This window comes from Dromaius novaehollandiae, chromosome 18 (assembly GCF_036370855.1).
Source record: "Dromaius novaehollandiae isolate bDroNov1 chromosome 18, bDroNov1.hap1, whole genome shotgun sequence".
Lineage (NCBI taxonomy): Eukaryota > Metazoa > Chordata > Aves > Casuariiformes > Dromaiidae > Dromaius > Dromaius novaehollandiae.
Window position 1 is genome coordinate 4874442 of NC_088115.1, and position 25334 is coordinate 4899775.

The following is a 25334-nucleotide window of genomic DNA, read 5'->3' on the forward strand; positions in this document are numbered from 1 at the left end:
GGTTTCCCATGAGGGGGTGAGCTGTCAGCACAGACCTCATCGTAAGCGTGCTCCTCGTGATGGGTGCCTGTGAGAACATTGCCTCCTCTCCCCACGCAGCTCCCAGCCAGGCCCAGTCCACATGGTGCCCTGCAGTGTGTTGGCCAAAACACAGAAGTGTTTCTGGTCTTTCACAGTGCCAAATTGCCATTTCTTTTCGATAGCTTCTTTTTTAACATGTAATTTTTTATTGAACAAAGGGAGAGAGGGACTCTGCAGTCTTACCTACATGAGAAGTTCTCTGCAGAGTTTCTCCACAGCCACGTCCCTACAAGATTGTTTTGTTCCTCAGTATTGCTGTACGGACCACCAATTCATGGGGGGACATTCACCCTCCAGCCCCAGTGGCCCTGGGGAATGCTGACTTGCTTTCATCAAGGCTCTCTCAGGTTTGAGAAGCCTGCTATAATGCCTGTCCCGAGGGATGCCACAGGGGAGCAGGGCCAGGCGTCACCGCACGCACCACGTTCCCAAACCTGCTGAACAAACCCGTTCCCAGGGTCCCGTCCCCGCGCAGGCTGGCGGGCACGTCTCTGGGTGCAGGTCCCCTGGAGGCGCAGGCACAGAGCGGCCCCGCTGCTCACGTCCCCTTCGTCTCCCCAGAGGTGGAGTCCGACATCCTGCGCCGCGTGCGAACCCTGCTGCGAGAGCTGGACGGACACCGCCCGGCCTTTCAGTGCGACCGAGGTAAGGTGGGTGGCCCAGCACGGCTCCCGTGGGGGCCCCAGCAAGGCTCAGCACCAGCCACCACCCTCGCTGCCTCCCCCTGTGTTGCTTTGCCCCAAACCCGGCACCGTTCCCTCTCTCCCAGATGACTCCAAGGCCGGGGGACATGGGATGGCTTCACCTTCCTCAGAGCTGTTCTGAAGTCTCCAATCTGCTCTCAGAGGTGCTAAATCTCTAGCAAAATCCCGGCATCTGCCACACTAACCTCAGCAGCTTCCATCCCTCCTCCGCACGGCTCTGTTACATCTCCTTCACCATTAACTCACCCAGAGGGGCCCAGCGTTGAGGTGGAACATTAAATGATAGAGTTTGGCTCTGTTCCCAGCTCTGACACTGACTCTCTGCACAGCCCTGTCCAACTCAGTACCTCTGTGCTTCACTTTCCCCATATATCCCCGTGGGTGTATCACTTTGCAACGCGCTGCTAGGCTCCTTGATAAAGAGTCATTTAAAATCTGTGTGTTTCTGTTATGAAAATAAACCTGACCCAGCAACTGGACTGTTACAGCCTGAGAAAACATAATTGATTTTGAGAAATTGATTTTACTTGGAGCACATGGAATATTTTACAGTTAATTAAATTTGATTTCGTCTTGAATGAGCCTTGACATCTGTAGAACTGAAAAGCTCCATGGTCCTTGCTCCGAGTGTGAGTTATTAGCAGCCAGCGTTCAGGTGCTGTGTGCTGGGACTGGCAGGAACCCAGATTCCCCAGGGCAGGCTGTGAAACTAGGCAGTAATAAACAGCAGCAGAGGGAACAGAGGCTGAAAAGAAATGTAAGATGCTGTGTAGTCCATTGCCCTGTCTTGCTTTTTTCTATTCGCTCACTCACAGGATTTCAAGAGCATTTGTGTGCATCCATATTCATGCTCACAGCCTGGCTCTATATTATCATGTCTACATGGAAAAGTGGGACTTGGAAACACTGACGATTTTGCCCACAGCAGGGAGTGAGTAAGAGGGAGAGCTTAGCTCAGGAATCCTGCCTCAACTGTGCTCTAACCAGGGCCAGATGCCAACCTGAGATGCACTGGTAGTAGCTGTGATCGGGGGAGTTGCTCCATATTAACACTAGCCTGGTGGAAGCTCCATGCTTAGCTATTTCCAGCTCCTTGAAGAGGGAGGGTGTTGCAAATTACCTGTGATGCTTTCCCAAAGGTCCCACGGTGTTTCAGGTATGATACATTAATGCTGCATTCAGAATCACGGCACTGGTTTAGCTCTGATAGTGATGCCAGTACAGCATCCCAATGGCTGTTTTATGGAGCGAGAGTGCTGCATAGTGCCCAGGTCTCCTGATTCCTCTGTCAAACCCTGCTCCTGACCCACTGGTTCTCTGCTTGGCAACCTGACCTCTTTCTCGGTTTTCACTTCTCAGGGATGCTGCGATGGACCTTGCATAAAAAGATTGATCAGAATCCTAGTAACAACTCCATCCTGGTTGGGATCCTGGTGAAAGAGCTGGAAAGGGTGAGTGCTGCCTTCTCCTGACTGCCATGGCTGGCCCCTCTGCCATGTGTGCCCCCAGCGCTGCTGTAGTGCCCGGGGGGAGCGGAGCGTCAGGAATTTGTCTGTATCTGCAAGGCTCTGCCTGCCTCTCTCCTGGGGCATCTCCATCTCTCCCTGTGAGCCCCAAAAGTCAATGCCTCCGAGAAGATCCTGGCTAATGTGTTTCTGGGGACCTGAGGCCCAGCTGGGGACCATGGCTCATAGCAAAGAGTGGGAAAACTCTGTGGGACACCAGGGTAGGGCTATAGCCTGGCCCACTGCCATGGGAAATAGGCTTTGCCTCAAATGATGGAAATTTCTCCTTTATGTCGCTTACACCTCCCAGAATGGTTTCCTTGCATTGGTTCGTCACTTTCTGAACTAGAGCATCCTCCACATCTTAGGGAGATCAGTTTTATGGTTTAATTAGTTGTCATGTGCAGAAGTAGCACCTTTTGTTTCTTATGAGTCTGACTGATAATTTCTTTTGGCATCCTCTCATTCTGGTGTTAGGAGGAACACCTAACGATCCTCCTCTACTTTCTCCTCTCCATGCATGGTGGTGGTGGTGGGGGGAACATCCCCTCCCTTCCCAAGAGGAAGAGCCCCTGTTAGTCATCCTTTGGGCAGAAACCTTCCCATACCATTTTCTCTGTATCTTTGCTGTTTCTACTTTGGAGCTGAAGGGATGGAGCTGCACACACACACTGTGGATGAACAGGGCACAGTGGCATTCCCTACTTTGTCCCCTACTCCTTTTGTGACAGTCTCTGACACTTACTTTGCTTTTTTCAATCCATTAAATTTCAATCTCCAAGAGCTCAGAGGCCATCACCACCCATGCAAAGCCAGGGCTGTTTCCCTTTATGTGCCTTGTTTGGCATTTCTCAGCTTGCACGTCTCCCACTAGTGAATGCTCAGTGCTGGGAGAGCTTTCTGCAACGTGTGCTGTTGTCGTTCCTGGTAACTTGGCACACTCTGTAGATGTGGCCACCTCGCTTCATCCATGCTGCCGTGTTGCACACTGGAGCTGTGTCAGCCCAGCACAGATCCCCATGCAGACATCAATGTGCTGGGAAAATTTAGCAATTATTTCTAATCTTTATTTCTCACCTTTTAAGTAAGTCAGTCCATTTGCAGGTTGTCCCTCTCACGCTATTGTAATTTAGCTTCCATCAAAGCCTTGGGGAAGGATCTTTATCAAGCAGCTTTTCTAAATCCAAATAGACAGGAACACCCACATTATCCATGGCTATGGATGCAGAGCCTCCTCCAAAGCATTTGAGGTCTGCTTTCCTCTACAAAAGCCATGCCAGTTCCTCCCCATTATACCTATTATTGCTCTTCTTCTCTTATTTTTATTTGCCTAGGAGGGATGTCACGCCTCCTGGTCTGTAATTCCCTTCATCTCCCTGAAGCTGTTCTTGGAAATTAGTGTCACCTTTTTTTTATTCCTCTGGCACTGTGGCAGCCCTGAGCAGTCACTACCAACCACAGATAATATAATTCAGCAATTTCATGCCTGAGTTCCTCCAGGACTCCGGGCAAGTATCAGCTGGTCTCAGCAATTCAGTGTTATGCATTTTATTGATCATTTCTAAAGCTTTGTTGTCATCAGTTCAATTTAAATCAGCTCCATCAACACATCATCCCTGAAAAAAGATGCTGGAGCAAAAGTCCCTAAGCACTAGGGCATCAGTGTGAGGATCTCTGTCAGCTGCTTGGCCATCTTTGGCTTGCCAAGTCTTCCCCTCACATCTCGCCAGCTCTGCACACTTGCTGTGCTTCACATGGCCCAGAAGCCAAGCTACCGCCTCAGCGCACCAGAAACGATGCTCACCGGGAGCAGGGCCAGATTCACGGCACATCCCTCCCTGCCATCAGGATGCTGGATTTGCCACTGGAGGGCCCAGGGTTTGGAGTGTTTTGTGCTGCAGGGATCGGGGCTGGCCAAGCTCAGACCCTGCCCAGGCTCCCCTGGCAGCAGGGGCTCATCACAGCTCCAGCAACCCTCTGATGTGGCTCTGCGGTGGGCTGTATGTGGGAAGCAATGTGCCCTGGATCCTAATAACTCACTGGCACACTAGTGTTCAGCACAAACCCATCTATTTGATGGGAATAATTTAGCTGAAAGGTTTCCAGACTAGCTCCAAACACCTCTCACCCTTATGGATCTCTCCCCTTTTGCAATGCTTTCATTCATATGCAGGAAAGCTCAGTTTCTCCCCTCAGTTCCCCTGGCCTGTGTGCACAGTGATGTTTTACAGCACAGCCATCCCTGCTGCCTCTTGCATGGGTTGCTCTCATCCTGGCACCTGCAGCCACGTGCTCAGCCCAGCCTGTGGATCAGCGCTCTCTCGGGAAGCAGTCATGGATGCTCCTCTGCCATTCACTGTGCTGAGCTTGTCCTGGTACAAACCTGCACCTGCACCAAGCAAGGACAATACGGCATGGCCCGTTCTCCCAAATGCAGCTCTGCTAGGAGTGGAAATGTCGTCCAACAGAGTTACAGGAGGGCAGAAGAACATTGGCCAGCATGAGGCACTTTCATGCTGTTTTAAGTCCATTTCCATTAGGGCCAGACCTAGATACGACATTATTTAAAAGGGAAATAAAAGGAGTGCTTGCCCCAGAGGTGATTGCCTTGGGTTATCCCACAAGGTCTCTTCCTATGCTGTGAGGTTTCCCAATAGAGGAGAGTGTTCCCTTGGAGGTCTGGCCAACGCAGCCTGCCCTAGTGAAGGCATGGTCCTTTAGCTGCAATGAGAGGGACTGATGTTTCCTGGCTAATGCCATCCTGGTTGCTCCCTGCCTGATAAAGCTGCTCCTGTGAGTGTGCTGTCAGCTCTGTGACCTTCACCCACCTCCTTGGTTTCAATACTCTCTTCCCACCTCTTCTGTCTTCCTCCTTTGCCCTCTGCAGTGCCCTCGGCCAGGCTATTCCGGAGCACAGGGACCTGGACAGACCCCCTCTCCCTGTCCAGCACCTTAGCTTCCAAGCCGTCTCTGGTCACCCAGGCAAGACTCCTGGGCGTCTCTCCCTGGTGAGGGGAGGAGGACCAAGCCCAGCCCTTGTTGCACACCCCAGTGCTGAGATGACATCAGTCACCCTGAAATCAGTGTCACCAGCATCACTGTGGGCAGGCAGTACCCCTTCTCTCGAAATGAGCATCCATGAAGCATGGGGTGGAATACCTTTCCCAGGTTTATCCAGGGGCATTCTTGTTTTTGGAGATGTAGTAAGAACCAGGCCAGGGCGCAGGGAAGGGCTGGGGCTGTATCAGGTCCAGCATCCAGCTGGCTTCCCATGGCCCAGGATGGGGAACCAATAGCATCTCTCTCCTCCCTGTCCACTCTAGTTGCTCACACACAGAACGAAAAACAGGCTTTTTCCAGAGGATTTCCAGCCAGTAGTTTTATATTTCCACATGAATTTTTCCAATGAAAGGAGCTCCCTAATGAGCTCAGTTAGAAACTTTTGCTGTTTCTCTCCCACCACAGGTGTACTGCACAGCTCTTGGTGTGCAAATGACACTTTCGTGCTGGCCTCCTGAAGCCCTCGTGCCTCTACAGCAGGCTCTAGCACTGCAGTGCAGCTATGGCCACAGCAGTGTGGCCTGTCCCACCTGCATCCCTCCCCAGGGCTCAGCTCATGCAAACGGCCCAGGAGGCAGGACCTGTCTGCTTTGGGACCTGCCCCAGGAACGTGCTTCCCACTCTGATGGTCTGTGGAGGGCTCATACCTTCAGGCCCAGCCTGCAATCACGCTTCCCAAAGCGCTTTGGCCTAGCTGGGCTTGGGCCTCATCTGGCCCCCCATTGCTCTCTGAGGTCAGCTCAGCCTCCTCCTCCTCCTCGCCATGTGGGATGGGCACTGTGTCCCTCTCACACATCATTACCTGTGAATTGTGGCAAGAGGGGTGGTGGAGGGAGCACAGCCAGTTCCTGCTCAGGAAAGCTCAGCTCTTCCCAAAAGATGCCCTTGATTGTGAGGCCAGGAGCATCATCCCCATGCCACAGTGACGGCCCACATTGTCCCCGTTTGCCTGAACCACTGAGGAGCCAGAGGACGGCACATCCCATGGGGCCTGCGGTGCCTCCCCTCTTAGTCTGATTTCCACTGCTTAAGACACTGCTCAGCCACCTTACCACCTTGCCAGTTGCTGGCTGGCCAGGGCGAGCACTGGTTGTCTTTTCTGATCTTGCAGGCTGAAAGAAGTGACTACAGACATTACATCATCCCCTTGCTGCACACGCTGATGTACGCATTGATAAAGGTAACCTACCATGGGGTTTTGCTGGGACAAAATCAAGGGGAATCAGAAGCCACAGGGGGGACCACCTGAAGTCACTCGGCAGCCCTTGCTGGTCCTAAATATTTTGCCATGCAATAGTTAGTCTGGTGCTGAAACATCACAGTACGTGCCCAGCAAAGTCCTGGAACCAGCACAGAGAGATTCAGCCACGCATTTCCCAGTGTGATGTATGAAAACTTGGCTGAGACATTGGCACCTGTTATGTGTATGGGAGTGACAAGTTCTTCCAAATGACCCCCTTTTCCGGCAATATTTTGGGACCCAATTGTGCAAGAAGCCACATTGCTGAAAAAGCTTGTTTGCCCAAGCACCTTTCCAAACCTGGCCAAAAGGTGCACCTGCAGCCCTTCAGTGTGTGTTGCTGGAGGTCTCCAGAACCATCTTAAGGTCTGCTTCTGCTTTATATATTGTATTTAAACTCAGACTGAATTGGGTGTACTCTGTATCCTCCTGCCCTAGGGCAGCCCATGCAGATGTTTCTCCTGGGGACAGAGCATCATTTGGGATTGATACCTGTGGCATCTCTTTAATGGATTCTTTTTCTCTCCAGGCTCCCTGCATCTCCAAAGATCTTTGCAGCAGAGTGTATGATTTCTGTAAGAAGCTGCTCACCCTGCCCAAGCCTTTCTGTACCATTGGTTTGGACTACGCTGTCAGGCTGAAAATGGAAAGGACAGCCCCAGGTACGTGGGCTTTGCTGCTCTGCCCGTGTGCGGCACAGTGAAATGCTTGGGTCCTCAAGGTGACGGCAGTGTGGGTTTCTGTACCTGAGCTGGCCTTTGCCTAACACAGTGAGACATGGAAGTGCAGAGGTAAAGGCATGGATTTCTGCACAAGGCTGGCCAAACTCATGAGGGATCTCTGAAACTGTTTGGATGTGAGGCCTCGGTTGTCCCCTCCTGATTTCAGGCTGCCAACTGCTGTGCCTTAGCTACTAGAAAACCTTAGGATCCTCCTGCTGTCAGTGGAGATACCATCAGAGTCAGATCCAACACAACCAAGGGCCACCTGAGCCATAATCTATATAGGTGAAAATCTAGGTGGCTATATACCCTCCACTATCTATATAGGAAGCCAAGAGTGCTGATGTGCCCAGCCGGGGCACCCCAGTAAATTCCAGGGGAGTAAACTGTGACCCGATCAAGTCTGAAAACCAACATGCTACACCCCCACCATTTTTCAGAGATCTCAGTTTTGTAACGTGAACTCTGTGCCTAAGAATGAGTTGTTCTCTGTCCAGCACGGGCTCTCCCACCACTACCTATTTATTATAATCAGGTTTTAAAGCTAAAATACCACTAGTGTCTGCCAGAGAACAGATCCTTTTAGAAACAAAGCCAGGGATCAACTCTATTTTCCATTTTCTCTACATTGCTCAGTAAAGTTCCTCTTACTAAAGTCTCCTTTAATAAGAATGTCTAAAAGCAATCCTTTAAAACAGTCAGACGCCTTGTGAGGTGGAGATGAAATACAAGGAGCCTGGTGGGAAATTAGAGAGAAAGTGCGGTTGTCAGGAGTCCTAGTCCAACACCATCACCCCAACCACTTCCCTGGTAACATTTTGTCTGGAGCCCCAAGGTCCACCTGCACCTCATCTGACTTTAGCTAAATCAATGATTCAATATGGAGAGATGGGCATTTCCTGCAGAGATTCATCCCACCTAAGCTAAGAGCTTCTCTTTGCGGGCACCATGGGGTTTATAAGACGATTACACACTGTACTTAGGTACCTGAGCAAAGCGGGCTGGACGTGGGCCCTGGCGTCTCTGTTACCCCGGTGCCACGTGCAGGGCAAGCACACCCCTCGTGACTCGGAAATGCTTTGTGCTCTTAGTATCCATGCTAGATGTTTCCCCAGTGTTGAATCAGGTGGAGAAATCAGGGAATTGGGCTCTTCCTCCTGCTTCTGACTCCACCCCCAAACTCATGATTCACTGAACAAAGGAAGGGAAATACAGGAAATCATCCCTGCATAGAAGGGGTTTTCTTCTTATTTAGCATGGTCTATCTTTGTCCTTGACTATATTTAGCCCTGGGTTTGATTCTTGGCTCTCTTATGTAATCTCTCCAGCAACATATTTTCACCAATTTGACAGACCTAATGTGAAACTCCAATGTGCTACTGGGAACATCATCGAGCTGCTCTCCTGAGTTGTGTTACTATTTCTCATGCTCTGATATCTGCACACTTTATCTTCTTGTGTTTGCTAGGTATGCTGTACCAAAGAATGGTGATTACCGAACAAAGTCTTAAAAGTGACCTGTACCCTTATCAGGAAAAGTGAGTCCTTGAACATGTTGTTACTTTCATTTCTGTTACAGCATTTTAATCTTGCAGTAAAATCTGTCCTCTTCCTGAACTCTGAATTAATATCGGATAGAATGGACAATTTTGACATAAACTACATGGCAGCATGTGGTCAGAATTGGGGGGTCAGAATTTGGTGGTATCCACTGACTTGCTAAAATAAGCTTTGTGTCGGGAAAAGCATATTCTTCCCACGTGTCCCAGTGGATTTTCATGGTCCTGGGAAGTGGATAGTTTTTCTGGGAGACACAGGCCAGAGAAAGGGAACATCTGCAATAGCCCCTTTTTAGGGATATTGAAGATGTAAGCTTCTCACTCCCACCAAATGTCAGTAATTGGGTGTCCACATTTCACCTCTTTCTCCCCACCCACCTGCCCTACGCAGGGTTTTCATCTTTGCAGATCCGGAGCTGCTCTCCGAAGCCATCTGCAACGCGCTAGTCACCGACACGGAGGCTGCTCAGGTTTCCCAGAGCCCCCGGGCGTGCATGTCCTACGTGATCATCCATGCCATGCAGGCAGGCCTGGGTGAGGGCTGTGACACCAGCGCCTTGAAGAGGAGCCTGCAGGTAATCGGCAGCATTTCTGCAGTGATGCGCACAGGTTTCTAACAGGCCCCTTTCTTGCTGGGCACCCTGGAGTGGGGGACGGTTTTTCAGCAAGTGGGAAACTGCCCTGGCCCCTGGTTGCTGCTCACCGTCCCCAGTAGCCACAGTGTTGCTTACAGGGCTGGGCTATGAGCAGGGCTGGTGATAAACCAAAAAGTCCACCAAAAATAAAAGGTTTGCTGCAGCAAGGGGGAAGGAACAAGAAAGAGAGACTTGGGAACCCTTTTTGTCCTCTCTTATCAGACTGCTGCAGATGTCACTGGCACTCAGCAGCCCACAGGGATTGCCAGTGCCTGATGGGAGGGATGGTTGATGGTAGCTGGGGATGAGATGTTTCTCACTGGACATGAAAAGGTTGTCTGACGTACCTGGCTGGAAAGCAAGACTGTTATTATCAGGGGGCAGGGGGATTTTCTGCTTTTTTTTTTTAATCTAACTTTGGCCACATTTCCTAGGCAGTTTTGCCCAGTGTAAAGGCAAAAGATGGAAATAGGTTTGGTTCTCCCAAACTGCTTTTCTTGATGTGGAGGGATGGGAAATGTTAGGCTGTTCAGTCTTCAGTTTGAATCTTCAGTGTTGCACAGCAAAGCTGGGCTCTGTGGCTGAAATATGCGCTCCTCTGTGAGCTGCGTTTTGGCATGAAGAGGTGCTGGTCAAAAATGTCTTAGCAGAAAAAATTCAATGAGTTTTCTCCAAAATCTTCCTCAGGGAGCTGTAGGGCCCTGTCAGCACAAATGAGTGGTTCAGACAACTTTGCAGGGGCGCTCAGCAGTTTCTCCCCCAAGGACATGTTTGTGCCCTTGGTGTCTGCTCTTCCCATCTCACCAGAGTCTCTCAAGCTGCTGCCTCTGTGGCAGTGCCCATCAGCTGTGAACCTCATGGAGAAAAAGCCTTTGAGGGGCCAGTATAGCCTCTCTCCTCCTTCAGCCTGCCATGGCCAGCCTGGGGTCAGGAGGACGTTTTTGTCTTCTGCTGCAAGATGAGGATTTTTGCAAGGCTCATTTGCCCTCTTCCCACATCCTGTGCCCTCCCACATCCCTGTCTGTTGAGTGTCTCCTCTTTTCGTACCTCTGGATGTTAATGGTAGCTCTATGTGACAGGATATGCCCATGAGCGACGTAGAGCACTGGTTCCAGCAAGTGGTGGTGGCAGTCGAATGTACAGGAAACGAGGCGAACGCGGACCGCAGCCAGCACACGGCAAGGCTGGAGGAGATTTACTGTGCCGTTCTGGGCTCCGTGCCAGCAGGTGAGTGTTGGGCTGGCTGCCCACAGTGGGATTAAGGGAGTCCAATGGGGCAGCTCGAGTGGAGCTGGCAGATCCCTTCCTTGCTGTGGTGTCCTCCTCTTTGTCTTCCTCCAGATAACAACACCCTTACCTCCACCTTAGCTGTCTTTATCAGCAGGCTCGGGGCTTGGTCCTTGCACCCTGGCTCCTTGCAGCAACCCAGCCTGCCAGCAGCTCTGCTCTGGGATGGCAGACTGCATGTGGTGGCAGAAGGCAGATTTGTCACCTAAGGAAACAGACTGTGGCAATCCCTGCTGCTAATTTAGCTGCCTTGGGGCCCAGAGACATGTGTCCGCCACTTGCAAAAGGTGCCATAGGAAGTCCCTGTCAACAAGGGAGGTGGTGCACACTCTCCAGTGCTCTGCTGGTGTAAGATGTGTCCTAGCAGGATCTGGATTGGGAAAATGCTGTGCGCTGCTCCTTGTACCAATGCGGTGGACTGTTTTTTGCCACCTCCTTCCACACCCAGCAGCTCGCTGTCCTGGCGTGGTGTCATTGTGGATACATGTATTACAGCTAACATCCCCATCTGCCACAGCTCCTTGCAGAAACGGGGGTAGACAGAGCGAAAATGGGGTCATGTTTCCCTCTTTCCTGGCTGCTCTTGGTGTGAGGTCCCTGCACTCTCTTGCACTGGCCTGGTGCTTGTGAGCTGGTCTGTGATCACCTGAGCTCACTGAAAGAGCTGGCAACCGCCCTGCTGCCAGATGCCGGGAGGAGCAGCCAGCAGTGAAGGAAGAGGAGTGGCACCTTCTCCCTTCTGTGGCAGTGAGCTATTAAATTGTCTCACTGCTTCTCACAGAGGCATAATGGGTGTAAAATAGCCTGCAATGGTGGGGTCCTGCCATGCAGGTTGGAGGCTGGTACTAGAATCAGTTTGTTTTATTCTGCAATCCCTCTGCTATTTGCAGTGGAGAAAAGTGCTTCAATTCCCCATGCCTCAGTTTCCCCATCTTGATTTCTCCCTTCCCCAAATGGTGTAGGTACCCCCTTAGAGCCCAATTTGTGAATAATGGCTGGAAACTCTAGATGAGAGCTGAAGACTGTGATTACACCCTCAGGATCTGGCCAGAAGGCAATCAGGATGGGAGAATCCTGGAGGCCCAGTGCGGGTTATTTCAGCCAGCATCCAAAGCAAAGTACAAAGGGGGTTCATGCACCTGGCTGGGAAAACTGGCTGCTCCCATGTTTGAACAAGCCTCCTTGCTTCCTCCAGGTGACACTCCCTTAGGAGAGCTCCAGGGTATCCCTCTGCCCAACCCCATCATCAGCTTTCACCTCTGGAGAGAAGACGACCAGCTCTGTGAGTGCCCTTGTCGGGGACTGTGGTAAACTTGGATCATGCCCAAGGCTGGGAAACCTGTGCGAAACGCATAACTTAGTCCCAATTCTTCGGACATGAGTTTCATATCTGCCAGCTGGGAGCCAGGCTCCTGGGCGTTGGGTGCTGACTGCACCTGGCTTCCCTGTCATGGGGCATCAGAGCCAGACCAGGCCAGTGTGAAGGGAGAGGGGCAAAGGAGAAGAGCTGAGGACCCTGTGTAAGAGGTAGCAAAAGGACATGCCCAAGGTACCTGTTTCCAGTGGTATTGAGCTATCTTTGTGATGGAATAGGAAAGAGAACTGAAGACTAACTCCTCTCAGGGTTGTTGGTGGAGGTGTTGGCCCTCTGACTGAGTAAGAATAGGGAAACTGAGGCAGAATTAGAGCTCAGCAGGTGTTTGGCTTTATTTCCCTTCTGAGGGCTCCCAGCTGTGGGAGCAAGTGAGGTAGCAAGTGAGGCAAGGGGCTGGTGGCTGAGGCAGTGGGAGAGAGATGGTCACGGGGCAGAGCTGTCTGGCTGCCTGCCAGCAATGCCGAACCAGGATCTTGAAGCCATAAGATTGGCACATCCACCTTTCTGAGGTGTGTGAAGAAGGTGCTTGGGTCTGGGGGTGCAGGGGAAGGGCTGCCCTGTGCCAGGCCCCAGGCAGCGCTTGGTGACTCCCGTATGCTGCCTTTGACCTCGCCTGAGTTCTCTTCTTCCCCCAGGGAAGGAATTGGTGCTGTTCATCCGCCCACTGTCACAGAGCTGCGAGCCGGACCTGCTGAGCCAGGACCTGGACAACTTTGAAATCCAGGACATCATTTCAGACTGTGAGTGCTGCAAGCAGACCCGCTTCTCCATGCTCTCCACCGACAGTGGCATTGAGCGGGACCTGCCCGCAGCGGCTGAGGAGTCTGTAGCCCCTTGCAGCTCCGAGACAGAGCAATCCCGGCTCCAGAGGAAAGGTGGCATTAAGAAAAAGCCATCCCCGCTAGAGAGCGTGGCCTTCCTGCAGGCTGGTTGCAACAGTCCTGGGGTGAAGCAGGTGATGAAGCCGCAGAGGCCAGGCATCACCCCAGAGCCTGTGGCCCCGCTGCAGAGACTGCACACTGCCCGCATCGTGCTGCTGGGGGACGACAGGATCCTGGGACGCTTGGCCCAAGCATACCACTCACTGAGGTAACTGGTGGCCACCCTCTGTTCGCTAGTCGGGCTGGGGATAGGGAGGACAAAGCGGGTGCTTTGCTGTTCAGCCTGTAGAAACAGCCAGGTCAGGAGGGGATGTGGTTGGGCTCTAGCCTTATCTGGGACAGGATGGGACCCAGGTGTTCTGTGCTCGAAGATGTCAGTCTTCGCTGGCTGCACAGCACTGTTTGGCCCCATTAGTCCAGTTGGTGAACACAGGGAATCTTTCCCTTCTGTCTGTGAAACAGGTTAAAGGAGCAATAAAACCAGGCAACTTTCAGATGAAAAACTGAAATTTTCCAGTACAGAAAGGAAAAATCCTAAAGAAAAGTTTTTTCCTAGGCAGCTATGCCCAAGCGGGTGATCCAGGCCACCAAAAGCACTGTGCAGCAGATCTGAGTCACAATGCAGGCAGCAGCTTAGGGACCAGAGCTGGGTGAGGAGAAGACAGCCAGTACCAGCCTAGGGCTCGTCCATGGGACTCCCGTCACCCTGCTCATCTCCCTTTGATGGATTTCCTTGCTTTGAGAACCTGGGGACATTACTGCTATCCTATCGCACTGGGCAAAGGAGGCATGCAAGGAGTGTAGATGCACGCAGTCCGTACCCTTTCTGCAGAGCAGCCGTGATCTGCCAGCACTGCCCAGCTTTGGCCAGGAGCCATTTTTCTCCACCTTCACCTTTAGACATAGCTATGTTATTTTTTCCATTTCAAGGAAACGAGAAACACGACGAGTTTTCCTGACTCCAAGGCTGAACCTGCAGTTCTATCACATCCCGGTCGTGACGGGGCAGCCAAATACGTTGGCCGCTGCGGTGAGTCTGCACATGGTGGCTCAGGCCCTTGTTGCTGGCTGCTAGCATCTGACAATGTGTTTTGGAGGAGCTGCATGAGGTTTTACAGGAATTCTCATCCATGTAATGCCTAGTTCCTAGAATAAGGAGAATGGGAGGCAGGCCAGGGCTGCTGGGCTGGGTTTGCAGGCTGGCTTTGTGAATCCTTCGGCCCCAGAGATGTTCAAGTTGCCCCAGCCACTCTGATGGGGATAACTGCCAGTCTAGAAATGGTATTTAGTTTTGCTGCTATGCTCCAGCTCTACTCAGCTGTAGGGGCATTGAGGGAGCCTCAGCAGAGAACCAACCCTTTTCTTTCCTCCTAAATGCTCAGGAAAAGCAGTTGCCGCTTTCTGAGGGCTTTGCCTCCTGGGTTTGCTCCAGTTTTAGTTCTCAAAGCCATGATCTTACAGTTTAGTCTTCGGCAAATCACTTTCCCTCAGATCCTCAGGATGGCGATAAACAAATAGTCATACTTGTCACAATAGTTTGAGCTGTCCTGGAGCTGGCTGTAAGTTCTGATGAATGTGCCATTAAAAAAATAAGTATTTCTTCTTTTAATTCTTCAACAAAATTTGTTCTTGAGCACCAGCAGAGGGAGTGCTGCAAGAAATGTTTTGCCATCTTCTCTGGACCGAGCAGAGACACTGACCCACTGTTTGAATTTAGCGTCACTAATGCAAGCATTCAATGCAAGCATCACTCAGGCTAAAAAGGGAAGGGAAATGTCTCTGTTCTCTCAGCCTGAAGGACAGAAATGAGCTGTCCTGAAGATCCCTAGGGAAAGGGATGTATAAGACCAGCCCAGTAGTGAAACTGGGCTCTGCAATGAGTCGCTGCTGGCTTTGTCATGGCCAGAACCATGAAGAATTGGGCTGGCAGCATCACCTTGTCTGCTGAGTATGGGGGAGCTGCTCACAGAGCATCACTTCCCAGTCTCCTCTGACTCCTAGCAAGGTTTTCCCCAGGAAAAGCAGTTATTTCTGCGGCTCTGGGTGTTTGGAGTTGCCATCCTCTGAACTGTGTGTTTCTCCCACAGAACTGCCCTGCTGCTGGCCGTGAGGAGCTCTGTGAGGTGGCTGGGTACCTGGGCAGAGCTGACCCGTGGTATGAGAGCAACATCAACACGCTGTGCCACATGATTCCAAAACTGGCCACCATGGTATGAGGGAAACATTCCCACCTCCCCCAGCATCTGCTGAGGCTGGCCCATTTCTCAAACACTGCTGAAATACCCAAGGAGGAGCTCATGCCCTGCAAGGTTCCTCCATGCCCTGGATGGAAGCTTTGCCCCTGCAGACTTGTTGTGGGCCTGGTAGCCAGGAGAGGTGCACATGGCTAACACTGTCCTAGACCACAAGACCTATTTGCTACCATGGGGTTTTTTGGCCAAGCAACAGGAAATGGCAAATTTCAAAAAAGAAAATGTAAATGAGGCATGTGCTGAAATACCCCTGCTCTCATTTCCTGGCAGTTTGATCCACTATCGATAACATCCAGAAAGGGGCTAGTAAGTAGGTACAAGCCTTCACCTCTCTCGTTTGCTTTGACGAGTCATCACAGAGCAACTGAGCATTGCCATGTGCAACAGGCTCATCGCTCGCTATTTATATAGGAGGGCTTAAGGGTTTTTGTGACAGTGTTTCTGAGAAGCGACTGTGGCTGATCTACAATGCAATTTCCCCCTCAGCCTTCCTCTCCGAGTAAGCATCTTGTGACTGATCTGTTCCTCACTGATGTGATCGCATACTATGTCCGCATGGGCATACAGCCCGTCTGCTTCCAGGTCTATGCAGCGAAGGTGAGTGACACGTCTTGTGACTTCACATGGTCCTGCAAAGGCTCGCTCCCCATTGCTGACAGAGCTGGACAAAAATCAAAGGGCTCCAAGGGCTTTCTGCTCATCTAAGTGTGCTCACCAGCCCTCCCCCTCCTTAACTGGCTCCCAAATCTAGTGACTCCATGTAACACAGCTCAGCTGGAGCCAACGATTCTGGGAAGACTATTTCAGGATCATATAGGACAGCAAATCCTTGGGATTAGCCCATGAGCCCAAGAATTCCCCGCACTGCTCGTCTCAGGTTCACTCAGAAGCTGTGAGACCTCCAGGTGATTTACATGGTGTGATCAAACAGGAATCTTCTGGGTGGTGCTGCCAAACCCCTCCTACACTTTGCAGGGGCTTTGCAGGGTTTCCTGAAACACTGTTTTCTTTATTTCCTGCCAGCTTTTCTCTGAAATGGCCTCAGAGTAAGACGTAGTATTTGATATGAGAGCACAGAACTTAGCAAAGAACTACTGTCTTTGGTCATGTAACAGCACCCCCCCTTCTGCTTCTCTGGCAGTTTTCCCCCCTCAAAGCTTAGGGTGGGACCAATGCACATATCTCCTCTTAATCTGCCCGTAGCCAGTGTGGTAATCAATTGCATCAAAGGGGCAGCTATTATTTGAGCAAACTGGCACCGGGGCTTGCAAAGAGATGGAAGAGCTTTGGTATTTACTGGTAGAGCACCTTGAATTAATGGCCTGTAGCTTGTAAGCACTGGGAGCACCTGGTCCTCAGCTTGTGTGGCTGGGGATTTTGTTTTCTCAATGAATTTCTATTCCACATATTTCTCCTCCAAGATAGAAATCAAGAGCGAGCAAGCGAGTAGGTGACTCAAGCAGGGGAAGAGGAACTGACTCCAGATGTGGTTTTCAGATAGAGGCACCTAAACTCCTCTGTTGTAGTACAGGGTCTGATCCTGCTTCATCTAGAAACATTGAGTCTGCTTTGCCGTTTTGGTTAAGACCTCGTTGTTTCTCTCTGGCTCCAGAGTCTTCCTGGAAGTGAGAATGAAGTCCCACAGGAACTTCACATAGGGCTGCGAGCTTCCCATGGGGAAAGCCTCTCCAGGATTTTATCTTCATATTTTACACAAAACAAGCCCACGAAGAGAAATTAGTGAATAAGCCTCACGTGATCAGCTGATGTAGGTGTCTCAGACAGACATCACCTCTCTCGGAGGCACGCCAGCACCCGCAGCTGGGTGTGGGCAGCTGCTCCCCGCGACCTCCCTCGCCTCTGGGCCGAGGGCCGGGCACAGGCTGGTCTGCGAGGGCGCAGTGGCACCTGGTGGCCAGGCACCCTGCCTGTCGGCCCTGCGGCACACGTCCTCCCGGGCTCCCCGGCAAGGCCCGCTCTGCCCCTGGGCCTCGAGAGCAAAGCAAAAATCAGTTCTCTCCATCCCAGAAAATCGGTTCTCTCCATCCCAGAAGTCCCCTAGCTCTCTGGGTGAGGTCATAGTTTCCCGTTGGTGATGTCACACTTTGTTGCTGTGGAGACCACCGGGATGTCACACGCCCAGCTTGGGGCCAGAGGGTGAATGAGGAGGAGCCACTCCTAAGAGATTTTTCCTCTCTTTCAGATTTTCTTCAGCGACCCAGCGCAGGAGCCGGCTGAGGATGTGTTCCTCACAGAGCTGTGCACCAGCATGCAGGAGAGCATCTCCCACAGAGGTGTGTGCCCCTGCCGCACACAGCTGTGCAGCCCCGCAGCTGGTGCTGCTGTCCCAGGTGGGGCCTCCCTGCCCAGCTCCTGCTTGCCCCATCCCTTGGCCTGCAGCAATCGAGGCTGTACAGCGAGGCAATAGCCCTCGTTCCCTGATGAGCAGGATGCCTCCCTGAACATCCTCATCTCGCTCTCAGGTGCATGACACCAAGCTAAATGAGAGAACTTGTCATCACCAGCTCCTTGTCTCAGCCAGGCTTTGCAGGCTGTGGTTTTGGTTGGCTCTGGGACCCTATGGACAGGAAGTGTGAATCCCAGTACTGGGTGAAAGGTGGACATGCCCATTCCCCTTCAGAGCCGAATCCCAGTCTGACAAAATGCTTCCAAGCGGAGCAGAATGGAGTTGGACCAGCATCATACTTTTTGTTGAGAGGATGAGCTGGGATTTAAAACCATCCCCTTTGCCAGATGTTTTCCCTGTTAGAAAATCTGCTTCTTAGAGCTGCCACTGTTGGGACAAGGGTGCTTGGATGCTGGTCCCTTACAGATGTCACATCCAGCCCTTTCTCTGGAGCATCCCTGGTGTCCAGGGGCTGACCCAGTGGATGCTTGCCACTGCGGTCGGGCACAGACCCTTGAGTGAGTCCATCTCTCTGGATCTCAGCCTTGCATAGCAGAACTGAGCGAGCAGAGCCTTGGCTCCCTCTGCAGACAGAGGAGAGAGGAGCCAGCACGCCGTGGGCAGCCTGCCACGGGGGGCCCCTCTGTGCTGATACAGAGAGGTAGGATGAGTGAACCCTCAATACTTCCCTGCTCCCCTCTTGCAGAATTAGCCATGTCCAAGAAGAAAGTGGCATTGGATGGTCCTGGCATAGATCTCACAGTAATGTACAGAAAGGTAAGTGGGGCTCTGGGCAGCCTGAAATGCCTCTGCTCACAGGGACACCAACGTGGCAGGAAGCTCCCAAAAGAAGTGGTTTTGCCCCCCTTCTTCCCTCTGGAATTGCTCTCCAGGAAAGGACACAGAGGTCGTGGGGACCTTTTAAAGCCTGTTAGCTAACCCTGCAGTAGTGAAAGACAGCTTTTTCTTTTCTTAGCCCAGATACGGCCTGAGAGCCAATCCCCCTATACAGGTTGTGTAGCACTTTGCTTGGTGAATGCTTACTAGGAGCATTGTACAGTTCACCAAGGGGTACCATATCTGGGCTGAGTGCACAGATGTCTACTGCTCCCTACACTGCTTCAGCAGCTTAAAATCTCCCTCCTGTCCTGTTCCTCTCTTCCTGTCTCTGAGCTGAGCTAGGTTTTCCCTACAATGTCCTCCTTTCTGACACTTTTGTGTCTTTCTAAGTAGGAAAAATGAAAGAGAAAACCCACATCCAGCCTGCACCAACATCCTTGGTCCTGGCATCCCCCCACCCCTTCCAGGTCTAGCCCCTCTCTTAGGTTGAATTAACAGAGTCTTTTGTGCAGGTGATGGTGAGTGACCGGATGAAGGAGGTGGCAATGTCCCTGCGCTCCACAGGTCTGGTGATGAAAGCCATCCCTGCCGATGAGGCCGAAGGTGGGTTCTTCCTGCTTGGGAACCCGGGGAGGGGGCGTGCTGAGCCTCCCAGTGCTGTATGGAGTAAATCTGACCACAGTGCTTAGTGCTGATTGTGCCTGGGCTGTGCAGGTTGAATTAGTGCCGTGCATATATTGCTGTTACCATGGTCTGTGATTTTGCATTTTCTCGTGAATGATGTGACTGGCGACTCCCTGTAACTTGGGGTTCAACATAATCATAGTCTGGGCTTGGCAGCATCTTCCTCCTGCAGCAGCCTTTCTCTTTCACCTTGTCCTGAGCAAAGTCACTGAGGTTTCTACCCTGAGCATGATCCCTTCTCCTCATGGAGCTTGCCAGAGTGCTCCTTTTCTGCCTCCATCAGTATCCTATGGACCTCTGCCAGTGGACCCCAGTGAGGGAAGTGGCACCAGCCCCACTCAGAGTTGAGCTGGGATCGTGCCATGGTCGGAGGCTAACAAGCCACTTCTGTTGCAGATCTGGTGTGCCTGAACGTGAACATCACTGAAATCATCAAGAGCAACAACTTGTCAGGGAGGTCGTTCTCAGTAAGTAGCTGAGGATGCTCACAGCACATAGAAAGCCCTTATGACAATGGTGAAGGGGGAAACCCTCTGTGGGGAGGGGAAGGCTCTGCTCAGAGGGTGCTTTGGGGTTATTTTCCATGGAAAAGTCTGGTTTTTTGAGCCAGAGTCTCAAATGCAGTCCCTGTTGTTCAATACCACATTATATCATGTCTCAGGAGACCCTGACACTACAGGAGTAAGCCACTGCTGGGCTGATTCTGTGACCCAAGGAACAAACTGGAGAAATAGGGCTTAACCCTAGTTCTCATGGCTCTGCTTGGGTACAGTAAAGAGTCTGTAGTTGAGATCAGCTCCATTAGCTCCACCCCTCCAGCTGCAGAGTCCTCCCCAGACCCCACAGGGCCTGTGGGAATTGGGGCTGTATGCTTTAATGAAGCATAAATAAAAAGCAGGAACTTCAATGAATCTAATTACCAGCTCAGAGAGATCGATATGCAGGAGATGGGACTGAACAATCAGGCTCCTGTCCTTTTGGTTTTAGACAAGTGTCCTGGCAGACCCTGGAGGGTGTGCTGCCCTGCAGGAATGTATCACTGCAGTCAGGCTGGACCTGAGTATTATTGTGCCTTCCTTATTTGGGGTTGCCCTGGAGCCTTCAGTCTCTCTTTCATGGCTGCAGAAACCTGGCTTATGGCCTGAAGCTTTGCTGGCCTTTCCTGGACTGCACGGCTGCAATGGCTGCAACGTGTGCTACAGCCATGCACCCCAAACAGCCTTCCACTCTCCCCTTGTCTCAACAGGACCTAAAGGTCAGGGTTTGCAAAGGCGCTCTCAGGACACAGGCTTATTTCCATCCTTCCAGTTTGGCTACATAACTGATTTGGACCTTATGTTAGTCCATGGGAAGGTTTTTGCAGTGACTGCTGGTGTTTTCAGCTAGCCAGCACTCTCACTTGATTATTTTCACCTGGCTTTTGAAAACACTGAGGTGCAGCAGCCCACTCTGACTCTCAATGTACAAAAAGGCCCAGGAGAACTGACCTTGCTCCCTATCCCTCATGTCTCGCATCAGATATCCCAAACTTTGCCTTTGCAAACTTTGCCAATTTGCCCATTGCAAACTTTGACCAGGTTGATATCACAGAAAAAGGAAGAGAGACACACTTCCTCTTTAAAGCATCCACCTTGCATCACAGTCTGAGGTTAAAAACAAGAGAAATGCTGTTATTTGTCCCTTTCATATCCCATGTGGGCACACCATCAGCCACAACACAGCCCAGGGAAGGGAAGTGAGACTTTCACTGGGCTCTTCTTCCTCTCTTGTTCCAGGCTGTGGCAAACAGGTTGAAAACACACAGTATCAAAATCAGGAGCACAGAGCAGAGGCCCTTCACGCTGTGTCTGGACAAGGACAGCAGAAGAGCTTATAGGAATGTGATCAGGTGAGAAGACCTTGTGCATCTCCCTTGTGAGGGGGGGGCCCTCGCTGTGGGACCTCCCCACAGTGTTTCCCAGGACAGCAGAGCTGTTTGCTGGGATGTCCTAGTCCTGATCTGGTTATATGTGACAAAAGACCCATAGCCAAATTCATTGCTTCTACAGGGAAAGCAGGACAGAGTTAAGCTCTCCTACCTTTGCATTTTTAAGTGATAGCATGAAAATCAAAATGACTGTCCCCCTTTAAATAAGCTACTGTCATTGAGACAGTGGAAAGAGAGGTCCTTCCAAGGACAAACTGAGATATTAGATCTGCTAAATCATGCTGTGGAGATGACCTCTCTCTACAGACTGCATTCCTCACCAGGGTATCTCAGGCATACAAAGTTGGGCAGAGAGAATTTGGCTCTGTGTAAATAGCAGGGATTAATATTGATATAGTAATTGTAGCAATGTATGAGGTGTTGGAAGTGCACAGATAGGGCCTATGATTGATTCAGGTGCATGAGACACATGGAGCATATGTGAAATGTGAATTTCTGAGAGTCAGCTAAGCCAGACTAAGGACACTGATTTTGTGGTCAAACACTACCACACATCAACTCATGTCCCCAGTCAAAACCAGTTCAAAAACATAAAAAACTTCTCATCTCATTGCGATAGCTTTTCCCCTGCACTCAGTGGAGTGACTTGAGGGCTAGTCTGAGATCAGAGCCTGGCCCTCATGGGCAGATTTGCACATGCAGTAAAAAATGTTCTTTTTCGCTTGCAGCGTGGAAGTGTCTCCTTGCCTAGAGCCCAGCTACTGCTTACAAAAGACAAGGACAATGAAATTCAGCTCGCATGAAGCAGAGGACGTGGGGCTCGTGAAATACATGCCCAAGTCTCTGCTGTTGCCCATCAACACGTTTGCAGGTGTCATCCAGTGAAGCAGACAAGAAAAAGCAGTGTGAGAGGATGTAACACTGGGTCATCATAGAAGAAATGGGAAAAGAAAACACACTAAAAGTCACTCACAGTGATTTTACAAAGATAATGCTACTTCTAAAGCTGCAAGAGTGGAGATGGGTAGAGCTTGAGGAAAGCAGCCATGCTCTGGTGAATGACAGTGATGACCGCAGCTAACATCCCCCTGCCAAGGGGCAGGGTGTTGCTGAAGAATCAGCAGTTTTAACCTTTGGTGCAAGCTAGGGAAAAGCTTTGAACGCCTTCATTTCAGGTGAAGGACTGGGGAAAATATAGCTGAGGTGATGGCTACTTGCTATGGTTGTGGAACAAGGAACAGGTTCTATCAATAATATTTATTATGGTGGTGTCTCCTAGCCGGACGGGTCAGGACCCTGTTGTGCTGGGTTCTGCACACAAAACTGTAGCTCCGGCACAAGGCAATATATTTGGGCAAATTATCAATTATTCCCCTGATGTTGATTCAAGAGCCCTCGTTACAAGCCTGACCACAGCTGGGAGAGTTTATGTGTCCAATGCAGCTTCTACGGAAGTCAGTGGAAAACCTGCTGTTGTTTCATGAGGGCCACACAAAGTAACGACGGATGGTGTGAAACAGGGACGTGGGAAATTTGGTGCAATATTTTGAAGTGATGAACAGGACAAGAACAGCTCAGGCTGTGCAGGCAGTGCTGCAGAATATGCTCTCCACTCGCTGCTTGGTTGTGAATGGCGGTAGGTTTGCTCTAAGAACTTGGCCTCCTCTGAGCAGACAGAGGAGGCTGTGCAGCAGCTCTTGGACTTCTGAGCTATACTTCTGACATCCACCTGGGATCTTGCTGTGGCTTCACTATATGACCTCTCAGTGTCTGGTCTGGAGAGTGTGCTGTATCGCTGAGCTCAGCCCCGTTCTCACCAGCTTCAGTTGCGTTCCTCCAAACCTTGCAATCCTACCAGCAATGGACCTCCTTCATGAAGTCAGCCAGTGGTATCTCTGCTGTCCCAGTCTACCCTGCAGTCCTGTTTTGGACTGTGTCCATCACATGGGTAAAAGAGGTAGAAGAGTGGAGTAGTGCTTGTGGGATCGATGGAGGGGTAGGATGCCTGGAACATTTCTCCATTCCTTTGCTGCTATCATGGTTTAGATATCCTCCTCTGGTTTGCAGATGGGCCAGGTTGGGCAGCGACAGCACAGCTCCTGCTTCCACCCAGGCTCAAGCTAACTTAGTTTTAAGCAGGATGATTGTGGAAGCAGGGAGTGTAGGAGACTCCCCTCTGCATTCCAGTTTATTGCAGACTGAAGCAATGGAAGAAACACATATATTTGACTTTCTGAATCTGATCTGTGGTATCCAGGGTGTCTCCAGGGAGTTCTCCCTAAATTCCCAGTGAAGAGGATTTGGGGGCATTACTTCTATGACACTATCATTTTTTATTTTCTTGGCTCCCAGGTAACTCTTTGCCTGGGTTGCCTTCAGTCAGAGGTGCTTACTCAGACCAGCTACCTGAAGAAAGTCTCCTTTAGCTTTGCATATGTGCAGAGCAGCTCTTCCCAGTCTTCTCCGGCTGGAACCCCTGGGGAGTCCCTTGGGGCCAGCTCTGCACTACAAGGCGATGCTGGCCCAGCCGGCTGCAGTTGCACTGGCAAACCCCTAGGTCAGACCTGATGGCTCACGTCAGCCGGAGAAATGCCCATGAAGCATGGCATGAAGCTCAGATTTTCTGCCACAGCTCTGTCCGCAGCAGAACATGGGTGAGTCAGCTAGTTTAAGGTTATGGTCGCCAAAGAGACAGGTGCCTCCTGAGGACCGCTCAGTCCCTCCTCAGAAAGCTGCTGAAGGTGAGCAATAAATTGACCTTGACCTGCTCCCTGATTTTCACCCAATACCCATGGTGAGAGGGGCAGACAGAGATGGTCCCACAGTCTGGGGAAGAAATCCACCACTCTGCCCTAGCAGTGCTGAGTCTGCCTGGCTCTGGAGGGGCTGCACCTCCAGACTGTCACTTCTGTTTAGACACCCATGTCTGGAACAGGGAGCCCACCTCCAGGTATATAAGTTTGGGGTATTGGAGAGGAGCTTTCCTTCCATAGAACTGCTTTCAGCTTTTAGGATGTCTTGGCTTTTTAAGCCCTATGCCAATCCTGCTTGCATTTCTTGCCATGTACACAAAGCTTTAGTGGTTTAACTCTCAGCCTTGCCTTGTTCCTGTCTTGCAAACACAAGCCCAGTGTCCCTGAGCTCCATGGCTTATTCTCACCTAATATTTTTGCTCTCTGTTTCCAAGCTAAAGGCTTATTCACTCTCACCTTAAATGTACAATGCAGCCTAAAACAACCCACTGAAATACACTACTGGGGGCAAAATAGCTCTAGAACTGTTGGCGAGTGATGGGTATTTAGCAATGTAAAGAATCTCCTGGTCTGAAAAAGTATTTAATCTCCAAACCAGCACAGAACAGTCAGAAAGATTATGTTGGGTGACAGTAACACAACCACTTCCTAAGGGAAGCAGCCGTGAAATGCTGGTAGATGTAGCCCATCGTTCCAGGCTGAGCCAAGCACAGTTCCTGAGCCCGTGCAGGAGTGACAAAGCTGCAAGATCTCAGCAGCAGTGTTTGATTCTTCAGTACTGTTTTTCACCTCAATTTGCTCACAGTTCACAAACTGTTAATGCCCACCGCTGCCAGCCTTAGGCAGCAATCATTTTGGCCCTGGAAGGGAGCTGAAGTTGGAAAAGAGTCTCAGAGACAAGTAAAGAAAGGCTTGTCAGCTGCTGTGTAGGGTAACGAGTGGTTTCAGGGACTGATCAGCAGCAATTCACACCTCTGCCTCCTTGGGACTTTGATGGAGGGTTCACATACCACCAGCAAGCAAGGCAAATGCTTACAAAGCTGTGTGCTAGCTTGGAGCATGGATGGTGGTGTCCAGAGTTGGCTCTGTACAATTGTAAATGATATAGATGGATAATAAATTATTTGTATAGGTGACAGAGATGATCTGTATCAGAAGGTGCAATCCTTTAAATGGCAATTAAAATACATTTTAGAAGAAAACAGCAGGAAAAAAGCCTTTTTTTTTTAAATAGTTGCATGTGGCTGGGGTGGGTGAGGAATAAGTAGGTAGGAATAGAAAGACATCAGTGTCATTTTCCCCTCTGTGGTTGATGTCTTCTCTTCCCCACCTAGGGGCTACATGCCATGTTACAGAGAGAGTCTCCATGTCCAGAGAGCTCCTTTGTGAAGGGATGGACAGAAATGGCTGAATTCCATAATT

At 50.9% G+C, this 25334-nt stretch overlaps 1 protein-coding gene across 1 annotated transcript in view; it reads left to right on the plus strand.

Moving 5' to 3' along the window:
• The window catches only part of PIK3R6 (phosphoinositide-3-kinase regulatory subunit 6), a 41623-nt gene extending 16507 nt beyond the window's left edge, over positions 1-25116 (plus strand). The window contains exons 3-20 of the mRNA XM_026120623.2: positions 643-726; positions 2145-2236; positions 6462-6530; positions 7120-7252; positions 8781-8850; positions 9263-9446; positions 10586-10733; positions 11989-12075; positions 12804-13257; positions 13980-14079; positions 15137-15259; positions 15788-15898; positions 17505-17595; positions 18415-18485; positions 19061-19151; positions 19629-19699; positions 21008-21120; positions 21888-25116. Coding sequence (XP_025976408.2) covers positions 643-726; positions 2145-2236; positions 6462-6530; positions 7120-7252; positions 8781-8850; positions 9263-9446; positions 10586-10733; positions 11989-12075; positions 12804-13257; positions 13980-14079; positions 15137-15259; positions 15788-15898; positions 17505-17595; positions 18415-18485; positions 19061-19151; positions 19629-19699; positions 21008-21120; positions 21888-22044 — 2249 coding nt within the window. The 3' untranslated portion in view covers positions 22045-25116. The remainder of the gene's footprint in view (positions 1-642; positions 727-2144; positions 2237-6461; positions 6531-7119; positions 7253-8780; positions 8851-9262; positions 9447-10585; positions 10734-11988; positions 12076-12803; positions 13258-13979; positions 14080-15136; positions 15260-15787; positions 15899-17504; positions 17596-18414; positions 18486-19060; positions 19152-19628; positions 19700-21007; positions 21121-21887) is intronic.
• The last annotated feature ends 218 nt before the right edge of the window (positions 25117-25334 follow it).